The 22,183-nt window shown below is 46.7% G+C and overlaps 1 protein-coding gene across 2 annotated transcripts; it reads right to left on the bottom strand.

The window, feature by feature from the left end:
* Positions 1 to 1,573: 1,573 nt before the first annotated feature.
* LOC106039378 (histamine N-methyltransferase) lies at positions 1,574 to 15,863 on the bottom strand. 2 transcript variants are annotated; one of them, XM_013186502.3, is made up of 7 exons: positions 15,730 to 15,863; positions 12,852 to 13,046; positions 12,362 to 12,414; positions 9,287 to 9,394; positions 5,914 to 6,044; positions 5,272 to 5,365; positions 1,574 to 2,115 (listed from the first exon to the last, which is right to left on the bottom strand). In XM_013186502.3, the coding sequence occupies exons 2-7, from the start codon at positions 12,986 to 12,988 to the stop codon at positions 1,760 to 1,762; spliced, it is 879 nt and encodes a 292-aa protein (XP_013041956.3). In that variant the 5' UTR covers positions 12,989 to 13,046; positions 15,730 to 15,863; the 3' UTR covers positions 1,574 to 1,759. The 2 variants fall into 2 exon arrangements, with proteins under 2 accessions (XP_013041956.3, XP_066855362.1); XM_066999261.1 differs by lacking the exon at positions 15,730 to 15,863 and adding an exon at positions 15,433 to 15,561.
* Between the last annotated feature and the right edge of the window lie 6,320 nt (positions 15,864 to 22,183).

Raw genomic sequence — 22,183 nt, 5'->3', positions numbered from 1 at the left:
TTTTTTTTTTTCTGGCCATAATGTCCTCTTTTCTCCCCAGATCTTCTTTGTTGTCCTTCCTCTCTCCTTCCCAGGCAAGAGGTGGGACCATTGCCAAATCTTTGGAACAAACTTCCCCAGAAAACTCTAAAGCATTTGTTTCTGGTGTTTTGACCTCTGTTAAACCATGAAACAACAGGCCACGCATGTGCATCCTGTTGCTGGCTGTAGTTCAGCTTTTCCTTTTGTTACGGCCTTTCTGTGCCTCCCCAAGATACGTCACTTCTGACAGGGCTGTGTGGCAATATTCAGAGGTCACTGCCTCCACAAGCACCATTAACAAGAGGTCGTTGACAACACAAAAGAGCTATGGAAATAACTGTAAACTTTAATGTGCTTTCCATTAGAAATGCGTGCAGGAATCTGTCCTAATGAGAGATTTTTCTTTCTCTCCCTCACTGGCACATCACTGTAGCAGCTTAGAGATATGCCGAGGTCTCCTAATGCAAGAATCTGTGCACCGGGCTGTGTAAAAGTGGCAATAGATTTTCTTCGGCTCAACAGCTGAGAAATATTGTGGAAATGTTCTAAAACACACTGGAATTAATATTTGATCACTAGGAGAATTGCGTGTTTCAAATAATTCACTCTAAAATGAATATAAATGGCTATTAGTGCCTGATGCATTCTCTTGTAAATCACCTCAAATCTTCAATAATCTATATTGTTTCAGAAATGCATATGCAAAACTAAAACATCACTTCATGCTACTAAAGCACTGCCTAAATAAACCATTTCTACCCTGGACCAAATACTTTCAATGGCAGAAATCACACCTGTCTCACTGGATACACTGAGTATTCATGCTATTAAAGTCATTCTATGACTGTATTGTATTCCATTACGCATTGTGCCCCGTAGAGAGCACAGCACTTCTTAAACCCATGAAATCACTCAACAAAACAAATGCATCAGCTCTGGGAGCAGAGACAGCCCTGAAGAGAGAAGGGGCTGAGGAGGAGAAGCACCTTCTTGCTGAACCCCTTACACGATGTGCCGGGCAGACCAACCTGATGTGGTTCCACTGGCAAGGAAACAAATCCCACTGAAACTTGTCACTTGACTTCAGGGTTTATTTTTACATCTTCCAAGCTAGAAATCTCACAAGGCATGCACGGCCATTGCTGCCAGGCTAGTTAGAGGCTACAACCAGAAGGTTTGTGTGTTTAATTAAAAATTAGAAAAGGCCCCGTGTAACAGCAGCAGCTGATTCCTAACCAAGGCTTTGTATCAGGACTTGTCAGCAAAATCCACCTCTCGAGGTTGATTGTTACCACTCCTGTGCCACAACCACCTTCAAACCCTTCCCTCTTGCAGTACCAGTACAGACCTGGTACCCAAATCACTTTTATGACGTCTTGCAAGAGTCACTGAGAAGTTGAAAATTGTGTATTTGGTCTGTAGAGAGTTTTTAAATGAATATGACCTAATCATGGATTCCTGGCTATTTCTTATCCATCAGCCAGAGGAAGTGGTCTGGTTTCTGCAGTGTTTGAGTTGGTGGTCCAAGTTACATCTGATTACACAACATCCATATGATAAAGCACAATTTACTGCCGAGTTACAGGTTCATAGATTAGTACAGAATTAATCTCACTATTAAAGTTCACGTATAACAACAGATGTTAGTAATGACTTCTTAACAGGCTACAAGAAGTAAACTAAGTAGAAGTAAACCAATCCATTTATAAAGAATGTTTTAGAAACAAAATGTGTTAATTCAGGGCTCAATCACTATTGCACTCAGGTTGTTATTGAAAAGCACCTTCCCATTTCTTTTTTCGCTGCATCTGGGCTTTTTTAATTCTTCCATTATCTGATGCTTTAGCTCAGGAGGAGCAGTTTTAGAAAAGTTACATGTTTCTGTCAGGAAATCCAGCAACAACTCCCCATCTGCGTCCCCTTCGGTAAAGCAGCTGGTTATGTCCATGTTGGATGGGAGCTCGTGGAGCTGGTACTTCAGCCCGGCTGAATCCAGCATCCTTTTGATATCAGCAGAGGACACATAAGTGCAGAGGTCATCTAAAGGCAAGGAAGATCCATACTTCTTCCACAGTGTTTCCCAACCACTGTTTTCTGAGAAATAAACCATAACAAAAAAATGATCAAAAAATTCTTCATAGTGTTTTTTTTTCTGAGCATTTGTTTTTTCCTGCAGCTGTCTGCAGAGTTGGGGCACATGTCCTGGGCCAGAGGGGAGGTGGCTGCCTGGCTGCCCCATGCCTCTGGGCTGGGGCTGTGGGAGGTTAGGGACATGTCACCAACCCCCAGCTCCCTCTGAGCCCCCAGCTCAGTGCACACAATCTTCCCCCCTTCCTCTCCCAACGTGCTCCAACTCTTTTCCATGCATGTGTGTCATTGCAGTGGCAGACACCTCTGAGAGGCATGCTTCTATAGTACACATATTAACCACCAGATATTTACTAACATCTTGATTTAAGCTATTAAGTTTAAATCAGCCACCAATTTGGCAGACCAAATACTTTCCCATTCCTTCACCCAATTACTTCTTGGTTGAGCTACATGAGAGCTTCATTAAAACACCTATTGCCAGTAAACTATCTACCTGTAACATGAAATGCATGGGGTGCAAAACCCTGGTCACATTAACCATGCAGCTGGACGTGTGGTCAAAAAAACCATCCTCCTGGCCTGCAGCTTTCACTCCCATGGTCAGCTGCTGTCAGGCATGGGCAGTGAGCAGGGCTCCCCTCATCCCAAGCAGACCTCCCCAGTGGTGCCAGAAGGACGTCTGGGCTGTGTTTTATTTGGGCTGCTCAAAAATGAAGAGTCAGGGAGGAAAAGGCTCCTGTAGCACCTCAAGCACCTCCAGAAGAGAGCCCATGCTAAGCCCACACACGCTCACTCCTCTTCTCAAGAGACATTTTACGAAGAAAACCAGCTGGGTAAGCTAAAACCTTCCCAGAAGCATCTTCGCTTCTTTGTTTTCCCTCACCCTGGATCTGTGCTTCAGCACTTCTGCTACAAGCCATTTATAAAAGGATCACCCAGAATGACTGGACAGGATGAAAATAACTTTGAGCCTAATGAGCAGCTCTTGAGAGTTATGACTATAAATCTCCATAACTGCTAAAACCAGTTGCTCGGCGGTTTTGCAAATGCTTTATCTGCAAACAGTTATTTATAGTCAAATAAACAGTTTGGTGTTTAGAAGGGCTACAATATTTTCTTTCACCTGGTGGAAATTGAATGCAGAGCGCTAATTGCAGAAAATTTGCTGGTGTCAGTGTTGTGTGACTCAGTGCCATCTCTGAGCCGAGCAATTATACACTACCTGAACGAAGCATTATTATAATAGCTCTCGATAGGCTCAGCATATGGCGCTACTTTTGTTTTCAAGGCGATGTAAACACATTTTTTAAATGTGTTAAAAATAACACCATATAGCTCTTGCAACTCGCCTGCTCTCCTGGCAGGGATGGAACAGGAGGCATTGCAACCTTCACTGACTGACCAAACCCTCTCCTATCAATCCTATTCCCAGAATGGTTTTTAATTAACATATCCTAATGTGTTTGTGTTGGAGACGACATTACCTTCATTTTTTGAAATGAGCTTTGTTCTGCTTATCTTTCATTACCTCTTTTTGCTTCAGTGCTCATTTTGGTAGCAGTGTCTTCCTTCCCTTCTCTATACACTTATTTCCCTCAAGGTTTTCTCCTCTCATTTCCCCTCTGCTATTCTGAGCTCCTCTCCTCTCTCCCATTTTCTTGTTGGACCCAGCAATTTCCACACCACTTTCTGCCCTCTTTCTCTATAGCGGGCACGTCTCTCCAGACAGGTTATCATGTACCACGTTATTCAGACTAATTCTGACTTTCACAGGGACACCACCCTATCCATTAACCATATCTGCAGAAGAAACAGCCATTAGTGGGCACTTGTGTGTCTAACCTGCTCCATCTGAATGCAAAAGAGATGAAATTATTCATGCAACCGTGGGGCATCATGTGTTGAAGGTGCAAAGAGAAGAAACAGGAGGAATGAGAAAACAAAGAACTGCCTGGCCTGGGGAGGATTTCAAACAGTTTTCATAAATTCAATTTTTTAATCAAATTAATTTTGAATAGACATGTGTTCCTCCCTGTATTCACATTTCACAAATATCCAGAGGGACAGGTTAAGCAACTGGAAAAGTGTTTCAATTAACTACAGGCAAGTAATCAGCAATAAACTGATATTATGATCTATTCTCATTACTCAAACAACAAGAACAATAACTCAGATCATTTAAAATACAGAATTCTTGTAGTGTACTGCTTTAAACCAAAAAAAAATTTTGAAGAAAAATAGTTTGAATAAATTCAGGTTGGAGAAGTGCACTTTCTCTGCAGACACTTCATGAAGACAAAAAAAAAAAAAAAAGGAACTTCAAATACATTACGGTTTGCAGATACGGCCAAATTCAATAAAAAATAGCTTAAACTTCTGAACAAATGGTACTTAACAGCCCTGAAAAAAAACTGTTGGATGTGACTGTTTACACAACTAAAATGTCTGTAGTTTACATGAGGCAAATTAAAGGCTTTCTAGAGTCAAAGCAGAACCCACTACTACCATACCTCTAGCATACCTTGCCCACAGTATTAAAAGGCAGTAGCCTTCTCCACTCCCACATTTTCCTCTTGGATTGACCACAGAGCATTTCTTTCAGATCTCAAACAGCCTGAAAACGCCGTTTTCCACCCAAAAGGACTATATTAAGGAGATGGGCAGTTTGAGAAGAAAATGAGCCATATGTCCTCTAACACCTGCTGTACAGCGCAGCCGAGCCCCGCAGTAGCTCTTTGCTTAATGCTGCACATCTCCAGGAGCGAGACAATGCTGTGCCCTGCCTGAAGAGCCTTTTACAGGGAACAGCTGTAGCTGAGGCTAAAGGAGATCTTGCTCTGTCACTGGCCTGGCTGTAGGATGGGGAAGGGGAGAAGGTGAGAGAAAAGTGTTTTGTGCCCATGGCATGGGTTTACTGCCTCACAGAGCCTTCCGCTTTGCAACCTGCAGCACAGAGCTGGGCAAATGTAGACGAGATGCAGGTTTCCATAGTCGCAGGTGAATGGGCACCGTTTACTCCAGTTTCCCTCTATAGGCAATAAAGGGATATTTAAAACAAAAATACACATTGTTTTCTGGCCAGCCTGTGCTGAACTCGCAGGGACCCCAGCGGTGCCCACGGCTCTCGCCTCACCCAGCGCGTTGTGGAGCAGCTCTCACCTGACACCACGATGATGAGGAGCTTTGCCTGCCCTTCCAGGAGGCTGTGGAAATACCGGATAGTCGCTGGGACGTCTTTCACATAATACAGCATCTGGGAAGAGCAGAAATGCTTACAGAGACATGGTGGGGTCCTAGAGAACATTATAACTTGTAACACGGAGCAACCCGGACAGGAGAGCAGCGAGGTGCCAAGGCCCATCCGCAGGGTGCCAGCCTGCTGGCAAGGACAGCCCCACGGGCTCAGACCTACCCTCCCCAGCACCGAGCTCATGTTCACTCATTAACCTGGGATAAAAAGTTCTGCCTTCCTCTAGCAGCGAGGATGGCTTGTAATGGCTTCGGTATACTGGGGAATACAAAGGCAGTTTCACAGAGAGGACAAGGAGCTTTGAAAACACTAGTTAAAATGTATTTTTAGTTGACTGTCGCCCACATCCTGGTTAATAGGACTACTGTGCTCAAAGCTGCTTTGCTGTAACTCATCTTTCATTTTTTTGCAGTTCACTTCTGCTTAAGTACTTTAAATTATAGAGAAATAAACTCACCTGTCTCCCCCTTAGAGTGGATAATGAGGTCACATACCTCATGCACACTTTAAACAGCCAAACCTCTGACAACAGCTACTCTGCAGACTTTTACCTGAATCATGTGAATGAAGTCCCATTTTTTAGACTTCTTTTCTGCATTCATTCGACTTTCGTATTCATAAGCTGTCTCCTTATGCCAGGTAAACTTTACATTCTCGAGGTTTGATGTCGCCGCCACACGTTCTGAAATATGGGAGAAGACAGGACAGAGTTATCTCAATTGCAAATATGGGATCGATCTCCATTCAGAGCTTTAATAACACCCAAAAGTCATATTTAGGCAAAGTGCTTTGCTACCGATTTAACACAGCAATGGAATACTTAAAACCTTGAGGCTGTGTGTAAGAAGGCAGCTGTCCAGGTCTTTGTTAGGTGAAACCTTAAGAGGGTCTGATTCTTTCCCCTTTGAACCCTCATTTAGTCTCCTCCATTCTTTACCTGATCAAAAAAAAAAAAAAAAAACACGAAAATTTCTCATGGCTGGCTCAAGCTCCATTTACCACGGCAAAGGGTTTTCCAGAGTCTGACCAAATAAATACAGGAGCTTGAAGATTGATCAAAGGGGCTGTGTTGGAGACAAGCACAATTAAAAACTTGAAAAGAGCAGAGGAGACAAGTGGCTCACCCAGAGAGAGCATCATGAGGATGAAGGGAATGGAGCTTTGCTTCACGAGCAAATCCCCATCTCCTGACCTTGGGTTTCTGCTGTGTTCAAATACAAGAGATTTTCAAAAGTCCAGAGTTTTGGCCAACCACTTCAGGTGAAAGGGACAACAGTGATTTAGAGAAAAGACTTTAGAAAGAGTGACACATGGTGTGTTTTCAGACCTTGATGCAATGCACATCCAATGGCAGATGAAAGCAGAAAGCTGGAGGAGTGGATTCAAAGCATAAGTTATACCAAGGGGCCTGGCTCACCACTGCATTTCGTTGCTTTTATAGTAGCAACACTGAGGGACGATTTTGCATTTTAGGAGATGCTGGAATACAAATGTCCATCTGCTGGCATATGGAACTCATCTTGCTGTGCGCCTGCTTGGGGCTCAGGATTGCTCCAGGACAAAGCTATCCCTGATGCGATTCCCGTGCTTCGCTGGAGTTAACATAAATTTAAAACTTAAATGGCCCAAAGGCAGACTGAGCCTTAGCTACAGAACACATGCTCAAAACAACATGATTTGCTAACACCAGTGCCTTTACTCCGTTAATCATAATGTTCCTCCTTTTGGGCTCCGTTAGGATATATCCCTGTTGGAGAGATGAGAAATGCTCCATCAGTGCTTATCTCCTCTCTTTTGTGGATGGAAATGGGCCACCCCTTTCTGCTGCTGCTGTTGCTCTGCTTGCTTCCATTTATCTGTCACTGGCCCCAGCACTTGCAGTTCAGGTTTAATTTGCTGTTTTAAACTCGGGCTTGCTTCAGCAGCAGTTCATATCACCATCACACATAATCTGGTGCAATCTGCTCCAGCTCAATTGCTAGGCAGTCTGCAAGGAGACGCTAGGAAGGGAAGTGAATTGCATGCCAAAGTGGGCTTTTAAAGCCAACATTTCAGAAAGGACAAACTCATTCTGATTATGGGAAGTTGCTGTCTGAAGATTCATCCGAACCCAAAACATATCACCCTAACAGCTTTGAAAAGTTTTCCTTAAATTTTATCCTCATTACAACCCAGATTGCTGTCTGGGCCAGAAGCCATCCGCACGCCCTTGACTTGATGCTGGACTGAGCACAGCTGCACTGTGATGCCTGGGCATCAGCAGCACGGCTTGTCATGGTGCCACCAAAGCCCAGGCCATGGTAACCAAGGGGCTTCACCTGGGCACTGGACATAGGACTATGGGAGCCTCTGGCATATGCCACGGCCTAGGAGAAATCTCATTTTGTCATCACTGTGAGTCCCAGGAAGAAAGTTTCTCCTTCCCAAGTTTCTCCTTCCCAAGGAGACAGCAGCTGGTTAGGCAGAAAACATAGCTACCGAATCCTCAGAGGCACAGATAATGCTTCCAGTTCTCCTCGGAAAAGGGGCTCAGAAACCTAATTAATGATACCTACTGGGGCCATGATTAATTACCAAATAAGAAAGTTTAAAGAAAGAAATTCAGATGAATATTTCATTTCCAGTTTAGCATAAAATTTAAAATACGGACAACATCTTATATTTTCTTTAACTTTCTGCTGGAAAGAAACTCCCTGAAATAGAACGGGACCGCCAATTAATTGATGGCAGCCAGTGAATCTAGTGCCCAAATCATCCAATATACAGAGCAAATGCTCTTTTGCCCATTCTTTACCATCTCAGTCTGGAACAACATAAAAGCTGCTGGGAAGCTATCTTTTCAGAGATCAGGTCCATGTAATACAGAGACAGGTATCAAGAAATGATGCATTTCCTCTGACTGTTGCCTTTTTTTTTTTTTTCCCTTTAGCTTCCTCAAGTGGCTTCATGCTGGGAATGCTTTGTTTTCAAGGACCTTAGCAAGAGTAAGAGTAAGATTTACAATGTGGTTTTATAATCTGGTATTTACTCTGGAGCATTTCCAATAACGCAGACCACTGACGAGGTTCATTCATTACTGCCACATCCATTCAGCAGCCGTTTTCTGGCAAGCTGGGCTCTGCTCAGGGCTTCTCATGGCCTATATGATGTGATGGGTGTAACCTCCATACAAGACCGTAATTACATGCTAGGTAAAGCCTGGTAGGTGTTAATACAGTGATAAACCAGCAATGTAATCAAACTGTGGACTGATATTTAACGTTCATTTTGTAGGACAATCTAACCAAAACATCCCTCCTTATTCTCTGTCCTTTTAAAATGCTTTGCTTTCCCCCATGAGCATAGCTCAGATTGTCAGACTGATGGAAGGAAACGAACTCTAAGCCACTGAGAGCAGACACACAGCAAAAACCTCCCCTATCCAGCTTGTTTTCCATGCAATGTTTTCTAAAGCAAACTAACGCAGTTCACACTGTGGGGATTAGCTACTCGGAAACTGTTTTAAGATATGTAAGAATTACCAAGAGACACTAAAATCAGTGTTGCTGCAGGATCCCAGCTCAGTGCAAGCTGAAGGAGAATTCTTTCTGAAATACGTGGTCTTTGCTCCGTTCCCGTACAGTCACACACCACTTTCCACCTTGCTTAACTTTTAAAGTCTGTCTACCTGCAAGCTTTTGCCATGTTCTTTGAGTTCTTTGCAGTGTAAGAGACAAAGATGATAATGAGAAGAGACAAAGATTATAATGAGAAAGCAAATGTAGAAAAGCAGTGATGTCAGAAAAGCATAAAATAGTGACTTTCTTAAGTTTTAAGAGCCAATTCTGGCAAGAAAGCCTTTGAACGTGGGGTCGTCCAGCGTTCAACTCTTTTAATGCATTTAGCATACTTAATGTAAATTTAATTTATTTAATGTCAAAATACCTTTGTACTTGAGGATTTGTTCGGCACTTGGCTCTACCACCTCGTTGTTGATGGTGACTCCTGGATATCTGGCTTGTACAGCTGAGAGGATCTGCAGGTCAATCTCTCCTAGGGAAAGAGGCGACATCGCACAAGAGATGAAAGCAAAGCTCAGGCAAACATCATCTCCAGTACCATCAGAAGGCCAGTTTTGAAGTTTTATTCCTGCCCTATGGGTACCAAAAATGTACCAGACAGTTACATGTAGGTGCTTTGAATTCTCAGCAGATTACCACTGAGGGCAGAGCTGTAGGATCTAATAAAATAAACAACAGTCCCAACTATCTATTTCTCCTCTCTGACCACCAGCACCAGTGCCAAGGGGAACCAGACACAGTCATGTGGGCAGTGTGACTTTGTGTTTTCTAGACATGGACAAACCTCTTGGGGAAAATGCTAAATGACCATGATGGTACCGGTTTGGATGGTCCCAGCTCACCAGGGAGTCAATAAGAAAGGTCTGGCCTCAGTGGTTAACGTGTCATGGGGGTGAGGGAGAGGAGAATATGTAAACACACTGAAAGTATGAAAAACATGTTCTTGTCCAGATTTAGCATACTGTGACTTTTTCTGTAAGATGAGTAGTGCACATACCATCTATATTTACTTAATCCCCTGCTTACAGAATACCCCAGACCTATTTTCTTCGTATGGAACAATTCTCCCTGGGCACCACTCAGGCCAGCTGCAATTATTCTCCCGATGGAAGCACCCATACATGTAAGGTTTTAAATTTAAACAGAGCTGCCATTGCTCTTGGCCACCTCTCCCCGTCTGCCATGTAGGGAGCTCAGGGAGATGATGCTGCTGACTGAGGCATCGGTCTGGGGACAGCATGGGGCTGGCTTGGTTGCCTCTTGCAGGGCTTGCTTCTGCTTATTCCGACAGAATAAATGTAGGTGAAAAAGACAACAGAAGAATAAATAAATGAAAATAATGAATAGAAGAAGCAGAGCCATGCCGGCTGTAACATGTACCCTGGAGCTCAATCCAGCACATGGTCCTCCCCTTGGAGGGTCCTTCGCACCACGAGGAGCTCTCTGCCTGCTCCTGGCCCCACCATGAGACACTCCAGCCCGAGGGTCTCACCTGCTCATTTATGCCCCCAGAATTTCACATAAAAAGCAAGGAAGAGTTCAATCTTTTAGACTTATGTCTTTCATAAAGCAACTAATAACACCAAAATTTATGTGACATCTGGGCAAGCACATTCTTTAAGGGAAGGGAAATTGAATTTCTGAAGTAGCATAAATAGCTGTGGCTTTGCTATCACTGCAAACCCCGTATTTTGTTGGAAATTCAGAGGAAAGTCTGTCATTTGCAGGCTGCTGTGGTAAACTCTGGAAACACAGAATTTGTAAGTTCCTACTGCAACATATTTTTATTTTTGGTTTCTTTACCAACTTTCTATAAAATGGATTAGCCCTTTGAAAAGGCTGTGCAGGTCCTGATTAAAAAAAAATAATAATTGAATTTTCCATTTCCATATGCAGGTAGGTTAATATATTTCCTTCCACTCCTCTGCGGCCAAACCACCCTTGTATTGTTTTTAACCAAAAAAAATAACTTTGATTCATAATTTAATCCACAGCCTTAATTGACTTCGGTTAGCTCTTTTATATGCAAACAAGTGTCCTGAGGCATTTTACAGTCAAATCTGTGGCAGCTTGCATTATCAACAATTTGGCAATTAGGCTATCCGAATTATTTAAACTCTCCAACACAATTACCTTTTAAAGGCTACCACTATGTTCGCCATTAAGTTTCTAATTAAACATTTTACGTAACGGGATAGTTTATAGCACAGTTGCTGCTTTATAGCGGCGCTGATGACTTTTATGGTTTTTAAAGGTACAGAGTGCTGCGCGCTGGAGTGTGAACTTAATAAGGCAGAGGCTGTAGGCAAAGGCAGGAGCTTGAGATGGGCGGGGGTAATGGGATATGATGCTACATTAAATGGCTTGCTTTTCCCTCACAGTGGAAAAAGTGCACAGGAGGTGGAAAAGTGGAAGGAAAGCATCCTTGCCTTCCATGCTGCCTCCCTGCGCAGTGCAGGGGATGGGGCCACAGGGGCTGGTGTCAGGCAGGGTAATTGGATCCCCCAGGTTTGCTCCTGCACAGGTCCCCAGGGACCCGCAGTGGGGACATATGAGCCAGGAAATGGGCTTTGCTGGTTCCTGCCCGCACATCCACCATGCCAGGCTGGAGTGCCCCTGGTTAGGGAGTGAAGCACCTCGCTAACCGAGCGAAGTGTTCCTCCTAAAAGCAGTACTTTTTTGTGGCAAAGGAATGGTTTTCCTTGCTTGGAGAGAAATGTTTGTGCTCTGTCACACTGTTTTATAACTAACAGCCACCATTTACTTACATGTATTTTTTACTTATTAGGAGAGATTAACAAAGCTGAGATTAGTCTTTGGAGTTGTTATGACTAAAGCACTTAAAATAAATTAACTGTTCGTACAAAATTTTAGCCTGATGGCTTAATGGGCAGAGCAGAATCAGGAAACATAGGCTTTAATTAAGGGGGAACTTAAGCAAGAATTTAATGAAGAGAAGCACTCTCTGCTGTTGGTATTGTTTTTCCACCCAGCTAACATCAGAAAAGGGACTTACTTCTCCTGATACTCCAGATCCCAGTGAGACCTGGCCAGAAGACACTCAGCCCTTCATAGGGCTGGAAATACACCGCGAGGTGCCACTGGGGTGGGACGGGGACAATGAGGTACAGACAGGGTTGGCGGTGTCCCCCCGTGCCATCAGCAGGTGGCACAGAAACCCAAGGGGCAGCTGGAGCCTCTCTGAGCTCGAGGGGCAATGTGGCAAAGGGGTTTTCTCCTGGAGGAGACGCAGGAGTCAGGGTGTGGGGCACAAGCTGGTTTAGCACTATGGTCACGCACCGGCCACTGCCTTCTGCCCCCTGCAGAGGACTTTTAGAGAAAAGCCTTTCCTTCCCTCCCCACTTTTCTCTGCAACTTGTAATCCTCTAGCCGGAAAAAAAAAGGTTAAAGCTTATCAACAGTGAAGCTCATGGCATACCTGCTCCGCCACCAACACTTAGAATATTGATTGCAGGCTTCTCATTTCCAATACTGCAAAACATTATTTTTAAATGTTAGCAGAGCTGCCCGGCAGATAGGGTTACATGTATTACGTGAAGAGCCAGAAGCGCTAAGAATTAAAACCTGCAGGACAGACCCTGTGCAGTATGTGCAGGTACATGCATGCCCATGAGCAGGCAGGTGGGCTCAGATTCAGACCTCTGCTCTTCAGACATGCCAATTTCTGGTGATTTGGGCAATTTGCAGAGGTCTCCACATGCATTACTGCATTTTTCATGTGCCAAGGCTTATCCGGGGTGAGCTACATTTGCATGCAAAGAAACCACCCAGCCTTATCTCCTCCCTGCTAGGCAGGCTCTGTGCCGCAGACAAAACCTCCCCTACCGCGGGCGGCCAAGGCCACCAGCAGCCACCTGCCACCACCACAGGACCGTGCCCAGCACCGGGCAGGGCTTTCTCCCCGTTACCTCGCCAGCACGCCAGGCAGCTGCCGCTCCACAAACTCCTGCATGCACTGATGCTCGGTCGACTTCGCCAGGAAGACGCGGAAGGACCGGAGGTACCTGCTGGGGTCAGCCATCAGGCTCCGCATGGTTGAAGCCATGCCGGGTTTCGGGAGGCTGTGCACGGCAGGGGGACAGCTAGTTCTCCACAGCAATCCCCTGCACCCGGGAAAGAAACAGCAAACAATGCTCAATACACACTGGGATAAACCCAAGGCATCTCGCGTGGCTGAACAGGGACTTTGGATGGGAGCAGGACTTTGCTCCCATCCTCCGCCAGCTAATTTACATTAGGGATGGAGTGCTTAAAGAAATATTATGCAATGTTGCGATAGAAACCATAAATCAGGTCTGAGCAGCAAATGGTCATGTATCATGGTTAATCTTTGCGAAGGAAACGCCAGTATTTTTTAGCGGTGCTGACACAGGGTACTCTTACTACCCGGTGAAAGGGTCCTGAGACACTTCTTAAGGAAAAGAAAAATTCCCCTATTCCTTGAAGGCATGGAGAGGCTTGGACTGGATTAGAAGAAAGAACAGCACACTTCTCCAGAGATGCTAGCAGATGTCTTTATCGTGTTTTTCTTTTTTTTTTTTTTTTTTTAAATCTTTTGATGTGCTTAAAGAGGGTGCTGGCAGTGGGGTGAAAACAATAAAACCCTTTAAAACGCACTCTGTAATTTTTAGTTCCTCTAAAGATAATGGTGCAACTCCCACAAGCAAAGCAGTTACTTTCCAAAAGCCACGTGGGTTACTGGAATGGGTGCCGTGAGAAACCTGGCGCGGGGAGACACCCAGGGCCGGGGAGGAAGTGGGCGCTCCCGGGGACCACCAGGCATGTGCTGGGAAGGACCAAAACCACGCTTTGTGTCCATCGGGTCTTGTCCTCACCCACAAGGAGGAAGAGGAACCCTCTGCAGATGCCACACACAGGGGCCTGCCCGTGACTCCCCCCTCTCCTCCCTTCCCCTGGCCAACCCCCTTCTAGCCCCCCTGGTTATTTTTATTGCTCTCGTTGGACTTCTGTCTCTTTTCAATGATAAGAACAGCTGCCTGACTTTGCTCAGCTTTCCTTTCTCCCGTTGCCAAAAATAACGTCCAGCTCGTGACAAGGCTTTATTTTTGCATCCCGTGAGCTGCAGCTCCCCACGTGCCAAGGACTCCAGCAGGAGGCACTCCTGCAGCTCCTCTTTATCCGAGGACACAGCGGGTGCTGCTCCAGAGCTCGAATACAGGCTGCCACCATGCCACATCAGCAGCACCTCCTCCTAAGGACCACCACCAGGGCAGACCCAGCACCCTTCCCGTGTCTCACACCCTCTCACGCAGCAAACCTGCATGTATTAATCAGAAAAGATGGAAGAGATGGCAGAAGAGCATTAAAAACTGCTCTCTCCCAGATGCCCATGAGGGCTGGCTGGTGCAGCAGGGGAAGGTAATGGGGCCCCCTGGCCATGGAGCTGAGCCCCCCCTGCAGCCTGCCTGGGGCTGATTTAACGAGTCTGGCTTCCTTAGATAAGGGAGGCAATCCAGCCTGCATATTAGAAAGACAGACCAACAAACTGCAGCTAAATCGAATCCATTACCTGGAGGGCCATCACTCAGGGGACGTGCACAGACAGACCACGATGTTGCCTGGCTGGGCAAACCCTCCTGAGCCCTCCCACCCACCTGCCAGCAGACACTGACTCTTTTCCAGGTGCCTGGCACTGCAATCCCCAGCATTAACTTGGGGAAACCAAGCACAGACATTGCCTGAGAAAAGGATGCCTACACCTGGCTGTACATGGGGTGAGAATATATGCTGCCAGCCCGAGAAGCAAGCGGTAGCATCCGTGTTTACCCATTCCTCTGCTCAGCTCTTTGCTTTTCACTTTAAACACACAAAGAGGCTTTGGCACATTCCGCTGAAATATTTTACTGCCTTCCATCTCGAAAAAATATTTTGCAGTTAATGAGAGGAGATTTAGATAATCAACCCTTCTTGTCCAACTCCCCGTGCTTCCTGTGATTTAATTTGCCCACCCCCGGCTCGGCAGTCTCTAACAAACAGCCGAGATTCATTTTCATGTTAGGTGCAGTTCGAGGAATTTGTCTCATTTATTTCATTCTGCTTTTGGCTGCTCGAATTTGCCCCATTTATTTCATTATGTGTTTTGCTGTTTAAACTGCGGCTAGTTAACTTTAAAAATGAGGAAAATAATAATAATCAAAAGAGACGGAGAGAGAAAAAAGGATTTCTTTTAGTCAGGCTGATATAGAAACTTTGGGGTAATAATGTTCATTTGGACATTTCCTTCAGTGACAACCCAGATTTTTATGTAGCTTCCTAAAAAGACTGCAGCTTCAAAAGCTGTTTCTGTGCTTACGCTGCAGTGGTTTGGACCAGGTTTGCACCGGCACTGGCAGAATTAAGCCTCGTTAAACCCACTGACGAACTCTTTACAGCTTCGACACGACCTCTGGCGAGACAGCGAGTTTGCCTTCGTGCTGCTGGATGCCAGCGAAGCTGAAGATGCCCGCGCAGCCCGAGCCCAGTACTTACGTGCGCGGTGGTGCCTGGTGCAGAAGCTCCCTCGGCACGATGCCGCGGGTGTTGGGGACGTGCCGTGCTGACACCCCCGCGGTGCCCCCGGTCCCACCCCCAGCCGGGAGGAGGCCCCCTCTGGGATCCGATCTCCAGGATGTGGCTGCTGCGGCAGCAGGGAGTGGAGGGGTCTGGCTGAGCCCCGCGTGTGGTTTGTCCCAGCTCACCAGCTGGAAAAGGGTGGGGGGAAAGGGTAGGAAGGGGAAATGAGGAAGGTCCCCTGCTCACACCACAGCTGCGGTGCCACTGCTGTACCTGTGTGCGGTCTCTCTGAGCAGTCTCCGAAGGCTCCAGGATCCACTCCTGCACCCACGGGTGGGTGACAGCCACCCTGCCCTGGCCTCCCGGCGTGGCCGGCACCAGCGGGCTCACACAACGTGCCTGGCACAGCTGTGAGGGCACCGGCAGCATTCAGACCTCAAGGTCTATCAGCGCCTTGATTAGCATCCGGATGACAAATAAACTCTGCTATGGGTACAAAGGAAAGGTGACTCCTGACAAATTGGAAATGGTTATCTCAGCATGTGGCACACGGTAAGGTACAATACTTATATTTGCTTATAGAAACCTACTGGTACAGGTTACTTTGTTTTTTAGGTGGCTCTTTTCCAAGCAGCAGAGATTTTGCTTATACACTACTTTCAAGGGCTCAAGCTTTGCTATAAACAGTTTTAACCCAGGGAGTGCAAGGGTAGAGAAAAAACATCAGCCCGTGTCTGTTTTCACACTGCATTTTGGTGCTCATAGCATTAATAAAATATTTGCCTTCTGTGTGCCCCAAATTATTGCTCCTTCACGTTTCAAGTTTTCCTTCTGGACTCGCAGGGAGAAATGAACGGTTCATGGAGAAATGAACTGTTCACATTGCACAAGGCTTATCAAATCACACCAGTAATAGCAAAACTCCTACTTTCAAAGACACAGTCACAGGAAAAAAAAAAAAAATCTCATGGGTTGACATTTAGCCCAAAGTTTACCAAAATAAAGATTTCCTATCAGCAGCTGCAATCGCCGAGGGAACAGCTACGGCTGGGGACAGGTAGCACTTGCTGTACATTCCCTCTGTCCACGCACAGCCCCATCCCCAAAACACTCACAGCAAATTGTCAGTGCCTGTCACACAGCAGCCAGCAGGACCACAGCAACGTTACAGATGCAGACAGACAGCCCCCACTTTATCTGCGGCAGGAATCAGAGGGGCTGGCCCTGCAAACGCCCACCACCTGTGCCCTGCTGGGTGGTGCCATTGGAGCAGCTCCACAGCTCTGCTTCCCATGTATCTGGGGGAGAAAATGCTTAGTTTCAAGGTACTTTCATTGCATTTCCCTGGCTTTTAGCTCCTGTTTCATGTAAAACTCCACTTGGAAAGGCAAACAGCACCTTTTTCTCCCTTTTTCTTGAATAGCCTTGGCCTGGGCTGAAGGGGAGGAGGTGCCCGCAGGCTCCTGCACCGCGCTCAGCGGGGCCGGCCTTTCATTTTAAGGACAACGAAGCCCGAGCTGTATTTTTCAGACAGCCACAATCTGGGCCAGCTTCCCTGCACGGGAGGTGCCCCAGCGAATGCTAATGCTGCAGGAACGGCTCCCTGCCAGGCTGTGGGTGCGGGCCCTGCTGCAACGCCCCTGGCAGCGCTGCCCCGGCTCCCAGTGATAAGCTCTGCTGTTCAAACAGACCTGAACACCGAGGGCAGCGGTGTTTTCCCGGCTTCCTGAGCATTTATCAAAAATAAAATAAAACCAGTGCGTCTGGCCCGTGCTTTCCCCACTCTGTAACCCACAAAACAAATGGAAGTTCTTCAGGTACCAGTTGCCATTTAATACAAAAGCCTAAGTTCAGAGAGCCAAAAATAAAAACTATCTGGTGCCTGTGTATGCTTTATGAAAGATGTTGGTGTCGATTTGCTACTTAACTCCCCACGGAGCCATGTTCTGCAAGCTTTAAGCCCAGTCTCAGGCACTTCAGTTTGACACGGGCTCGGACTGAACACAAGACGGGGGGCTGGCATTGCTCTGCAAAAAAATCCCCTGGAGAAGCTGGTCACACCACCCCCAGGCAGACCTCCTGTTTTGTTCATCGATGTGGCTTTACTCCGTTTAACATCAATATTCAAAAAAAAATATTTCACCTGCCTGTGCCATTTTACCCTGAGCATGCACCCAGCACTGCCCTAGAAGGAAAGGGGCTGCAAGGAGTTATTGAGAGGGGATCACAAAAGCCTCAAGGGTATCAATAGTTGGAAAATAATAGCTGTTGTGCATTAAATAGCTCTCAGTCATGACAGCTTGTGGGACAATTCACAAGCCTGCAGATAGTTGGCCAACAGTGAAACGGGACAATGTTAAAACATAAAATTGGGAGTGAGAGGAGTCCACCCAGGAACCTGGCAAGGACCTGGGTCATTGTCCCTGTCCCCTTAGGCGAGACAAGGGCTGGGAACAGTCAGCATCTGCAGATTATTTCCTCCTCTGAAGTGCATCTGCAGGGGTTTGGGCTGAAAATCAGGCTTGGGGTTCCTCTGGGTACACCAGGTGGCCACGGGCATGATGTCTCGGCAGGGCCAGAAGTGCTGGAGCAGCCTGTGGGCAGCAATGACCCTGGCTGGGCGCAGATTTGTCCCTCTGGTGTGGGACCAGAGCCTGGAGTCAGAGCCCAGCCGAGCTCCAGGAACTGGCAGAGGAAAGATCCATGGACCAAGTCCCACCGGCATTAAGGAAATCTGATCATGCCCTGTACGTGGGTCAGGTCCAGGAAACCAGATTTTCCAGAGGCAGCAGGAAGGGGAAGGCTGGGTGAGAGAGACCAAAGTTCTGGCCTTTCACCACAGCTTCTGTAGATGGACCAAATATCCGCGCCCAGAGACTGCACGCATTTATTGGGCTCACCTCTGGATCTGATTTAATCATGCTCAGCCAGCCCGATAACAGCAGGAGCTAGACATTGCTTAATGTCCAAAGAATTATTTCTGCTGTCTTCTAATAAAGCACGTCGATGTAGGCTGGAGTTGATAACATGATTGCTACGCTAGGGTAGCAAAATCTCATTTTACAGGACAACTGAACTGTCAGTGCCAAAGAGCAGACAGGTTATTGCTCACGCTCCTCCAAGGTTGCTTTTATTAAAATGGAAATTTCCAAAGCTTTGCATGCACACACGCACAGCCACGGGTGCTGAAATCCCTCCTGGGGGGAGCAGGGCCAGTCACAAGTCTTTTTGAGGATTTTCTCTCCCTCCCCAAGCCCCACGTAGACATCATCACCTTAAATTGGACCTTTTATATTTTGCCTCTCACACCATCAGAGCAGGTTCCCTAAATGGTGCTGTGAACCAGTGAAGGCACCAGGCGGGCTCACTGGGGGTTTGGGCACGCTGATTTTTCAGGCTGGTGAGTGCTGGGAAGGGACACGCGTGCCATCACCCCACCTCCAGCACTGCCTGCATCAGAACCCCTGCTCCTGACCCCTAACATGGCAAAAATTAGCATCTGGCCGTATTTTCATCTCTCCATAGTTATCAGTCAGAGCAAATGTGGCTCGGACGAAGCCATATCTGGGCTTAAATAAAGCCAAAGCTCAGCATCTCTCCCCACAACAACACCAGCACTGATGCAGCACGCTTGGAGGAGCACGTCGGCTGGGGCAGCATGCAGCAGCACAGCATTTGTGCCATGGGTGCTTGGGTTCAGTGCATCCACATTGCCCAGCTGCGAATTGCAACGGTGCTGAGCCACCGCTGCAGTTGAGTTTGGCTGCCAAGAGCAATTCATTCAACAGGCGGGTCGCTTTATCTTCCCAGGTACTTCTGAGGAATGGATTGGAATTTTTATAAATGTGTGCCTCGGTTAAAATAATTTTGCTTTTCTTCCCCTCCCCAAACTTAATTGAATCAAAGATTGTTTGTGAAATATCTCATAACGGAGCGCTCCCAACTTCTGGCTCATAAGCAGAGAAACAAATTACTGCTCTGTTCCCAGACTGAAAAAAAAAATAATAACTTTTAAGAGGTATTTCAATTAGAAATTTGAAACTGCGATACTTAATTAAATTAAAGTTGGAAAGAAATTCAAGTTCCTCAAAGGTCGGGCAGGGAGTTTGTTATTGTGTCTCTGTTTGGAGGTGACGAAGGGTGCTGCACACCTTCACAGGCCAATAGTCATTATCAGAAAGAGCCGGTCAGAAGGGGTGGCATTAGAAATCAGGTGCAGTTCTTGTCCTGCAGAGCCGTAAGGCGGTCATGGACCAGACCCCTGCCTCGCGCTGTACCTGAGCAGCTTGCAGCTCACTCTTTGCTGGGACTTCATTCTCTGCCAAGAAGCTAGTTTCTGCACTGGGGAAGCGTGAAGGACTCGGCAAAGACCAGGCTGACTTTATGGATGTCGTTGGAAAGCAGAATAGTGCCAGGGAAGAGGAGCTGGATTTTCCTCCTTGCCACTTGTGCTGCTGATTTAGATTTTCTACATGGGTATGGATTTTTGAAAGCAAAAATCATTTATTATAAAAACGCAATTTTTAGGGCATTTTGCCTATGTATGAGAACAATTATATTCTCTTACTCAGGATGCAGCAGTATGAGGCAAGAACTGTTGGAAAAAGCCAGCTACCTACAAATGAGAGCCCCCCTCTTGAACATTGCTTTTCAGAGGCGGCCAGGTGAGAACACCGGTGCCACACTCACCCTGCACAGCTCCGTGCCCACTTCACGAGGCTGCAGCCTGCTGATAACACCACCGCATCTTTTGAGATCTGAAGGAGCCACACCAGAAAGGCAACCTGCAGAAATTAGAAGAGCTTTCTTCCGGCCTGAGTTTTGGACGCCCTCGCCCCCCGCGAGCACACAGCTCCGGCGCGGACATTTCGATGCAGGCAGCCCAGCTGTGTTGGTTTAACGGGGCCGCCGCCTTCAGAGAATTATTTTGACAACTGAATATTCCTCTTGCATCTCATCAGCGTGTTTCACATTCCTCCTAAATCTCTCTGCTCGAAGTGTAATATTTTTGTGCCATTCATATCTCTTCCTGTGGGAGCTTGCGATAAGCTTTTGAAACGGCTTAGACACACACACTCCTCTCAGATTGCACTAGCCTCATGCAACTCTCATAGTCAAAATCTTAGCATTAAGATCACAATAAAACCACGTATTAGGAACACTTTAGACATCTGTAATCCTTTGGTTGTGCCGAACCCCAGCACTTAAATTACCCCGACCTGGTAAAGAGTTATCTCCCTCCTTGGAGATATTTCCCTCTGCGGAGATCTTCAAAAACTGCCTGGGGTCGGACCCTGCGACCTCAACCATTTGGAGATTTTGCAGTCCTGGCAATATCTGATTTATCATCTTTAAGCTCGCAGGTTTCTGAGCACGGATGGCAGTGATCAGTACCAAACAGAGAGGCGGTATTTGCACCAGGGATCTGCACAGCCCAGCGCCCGCTCACCCCTTCAGACTTTACGTCACTGTAGCAACCTGTATATGCTATCTAACACAGCCATACATCCGTACACTCCATACCAGACACTCTCCTTAGCCTATATTTTGGTTCCAACCAAGACTTTCTCCCATCTGCCAACCTCATTACAATGATATTAAGTTTTCACAGGTCGCTGGTGGAAACACATTTGGTACCAGGGGCCTGGTAAGCACCCGGACGGCTGGTGTGGGAAGGTGGCTCAGCAAACCCAGACTTTCCCAGTGAACCCCAGATGTTCCCTCAGCTCCAGACACAGAGGGGAGCAGAGGCTCAGCTGCCCTGATGCTATTAGAGTTGCTCTTCTCCCAGGCCTGATGATGGGTCAAAGGTGGAGGAGTAAGGAAAAGCAGATCAAGAACTGCATGCAGCACAGGATGGACACCGAGGGCTGCTCACCACGCGACCGTCACCTCTCCAGTCCCTGATTTCCAGCACATCTCAGCAAAAAAAGAGTTTTAAAGGCACTGTGTAACTCAAAACCACAAAGCTAGATGCATTTAGGAGCACATAAACAGGCTGAAATTTTTGCACAACAGAGAGATTAACAAGGATCTAACTTAAACAACAGCAGCAACAGCAGCAGTTGTTATGGCCAGCTACCGGCACATGCAATCAGACCCTTGAATGCTGCTACTCAGGGTGGAAAGTGAGATGGTTTGTGACCTGTCAGTCCTTGGGTTTCCACACTCTGGCTTGAGTTGTACTACACTTATACTACAGTTTGAAATAGCGTATTAGTTTCAGAGCCAAGCTTACCACCCACTGCCAAAAGAGTTGCAAATGTGGGATTTCACAGTGAAATATCAGCACACAAACAGCGCTCCCTGGGTAGCACTTACCAGTGCTAGGCACATGGATCATACGGAAGCCCTGGAAGTAGTAGTACAACATTGCTCAAGTGAAAACATACAAGAGTTTTTCATGGATAGCGCTGTCATTTTTCCGTTTTGTTGGAAAAGGAACTTTTGGATGGGTCTGGAGGGGTGTCTGCAGGTAGCCTGGCCATCGGGGTGTGCCTGCAAGGAGCAGCTCCCTGCTGCCCACAGCCACCCGTGATCCCCCGTCACGTCCTCTGGGCTCCTCCCTGCCACATCCCAAGTAATTGCCATTCCCGCAGCGGTGCCCTCACCTTTTCACTTGCCCTCCTTATCTACCGCAATGTTTCTGCTCTCTGCTCCCTTTCTACCCTGGAGGCTTGCAACTGTTTCTTGTAATAATTTTTTTTTATATACCGTTTCTATCTCT

Source organism: Anser cygnoides, chromosome 6 (assembly GCF_040182565.1).
Source record: "Anser cygnoides isolate HZ-2024a breed goose chromosome 6, Taihu_goose_T2T_genome, whole genome shotgun sequence".
NCBI classification, from domain to species: Eukaryota; Metazoa; Chordata; class Aves; order Anseriformes; family Anatidae; genus Anser; species Anser cygnoides.
This window is presented reverse-complemented; position numbering and strand designations above follow the sequence as displayed.

Excerpts from the sequence above, each read along its gene's own strand:
- LOC106039378 (XM_013186502.3), bottom strand. The coding sequence starts at position 12,988 with ATGGCTTCAACCATGCGGAGCCTGATGGCTGACCCCAGCAGGTACCTC. Across the intron at positions 12,415-12,851 it reads CTGCCTGGCGTGCTGGCGAG|TATTGGAAATGAGAAGCCTG; the intron begins GTAACGGGGAGA and ends AATGTTTTGCAG. Across the intron at positions 6,045-9,286 it reads ACAAATCCTCAAGTACAAAG|AACGTGTGGCGGCGACATCA; the intron begins GTATTTTGACAT and ends CCCATATTTCAG.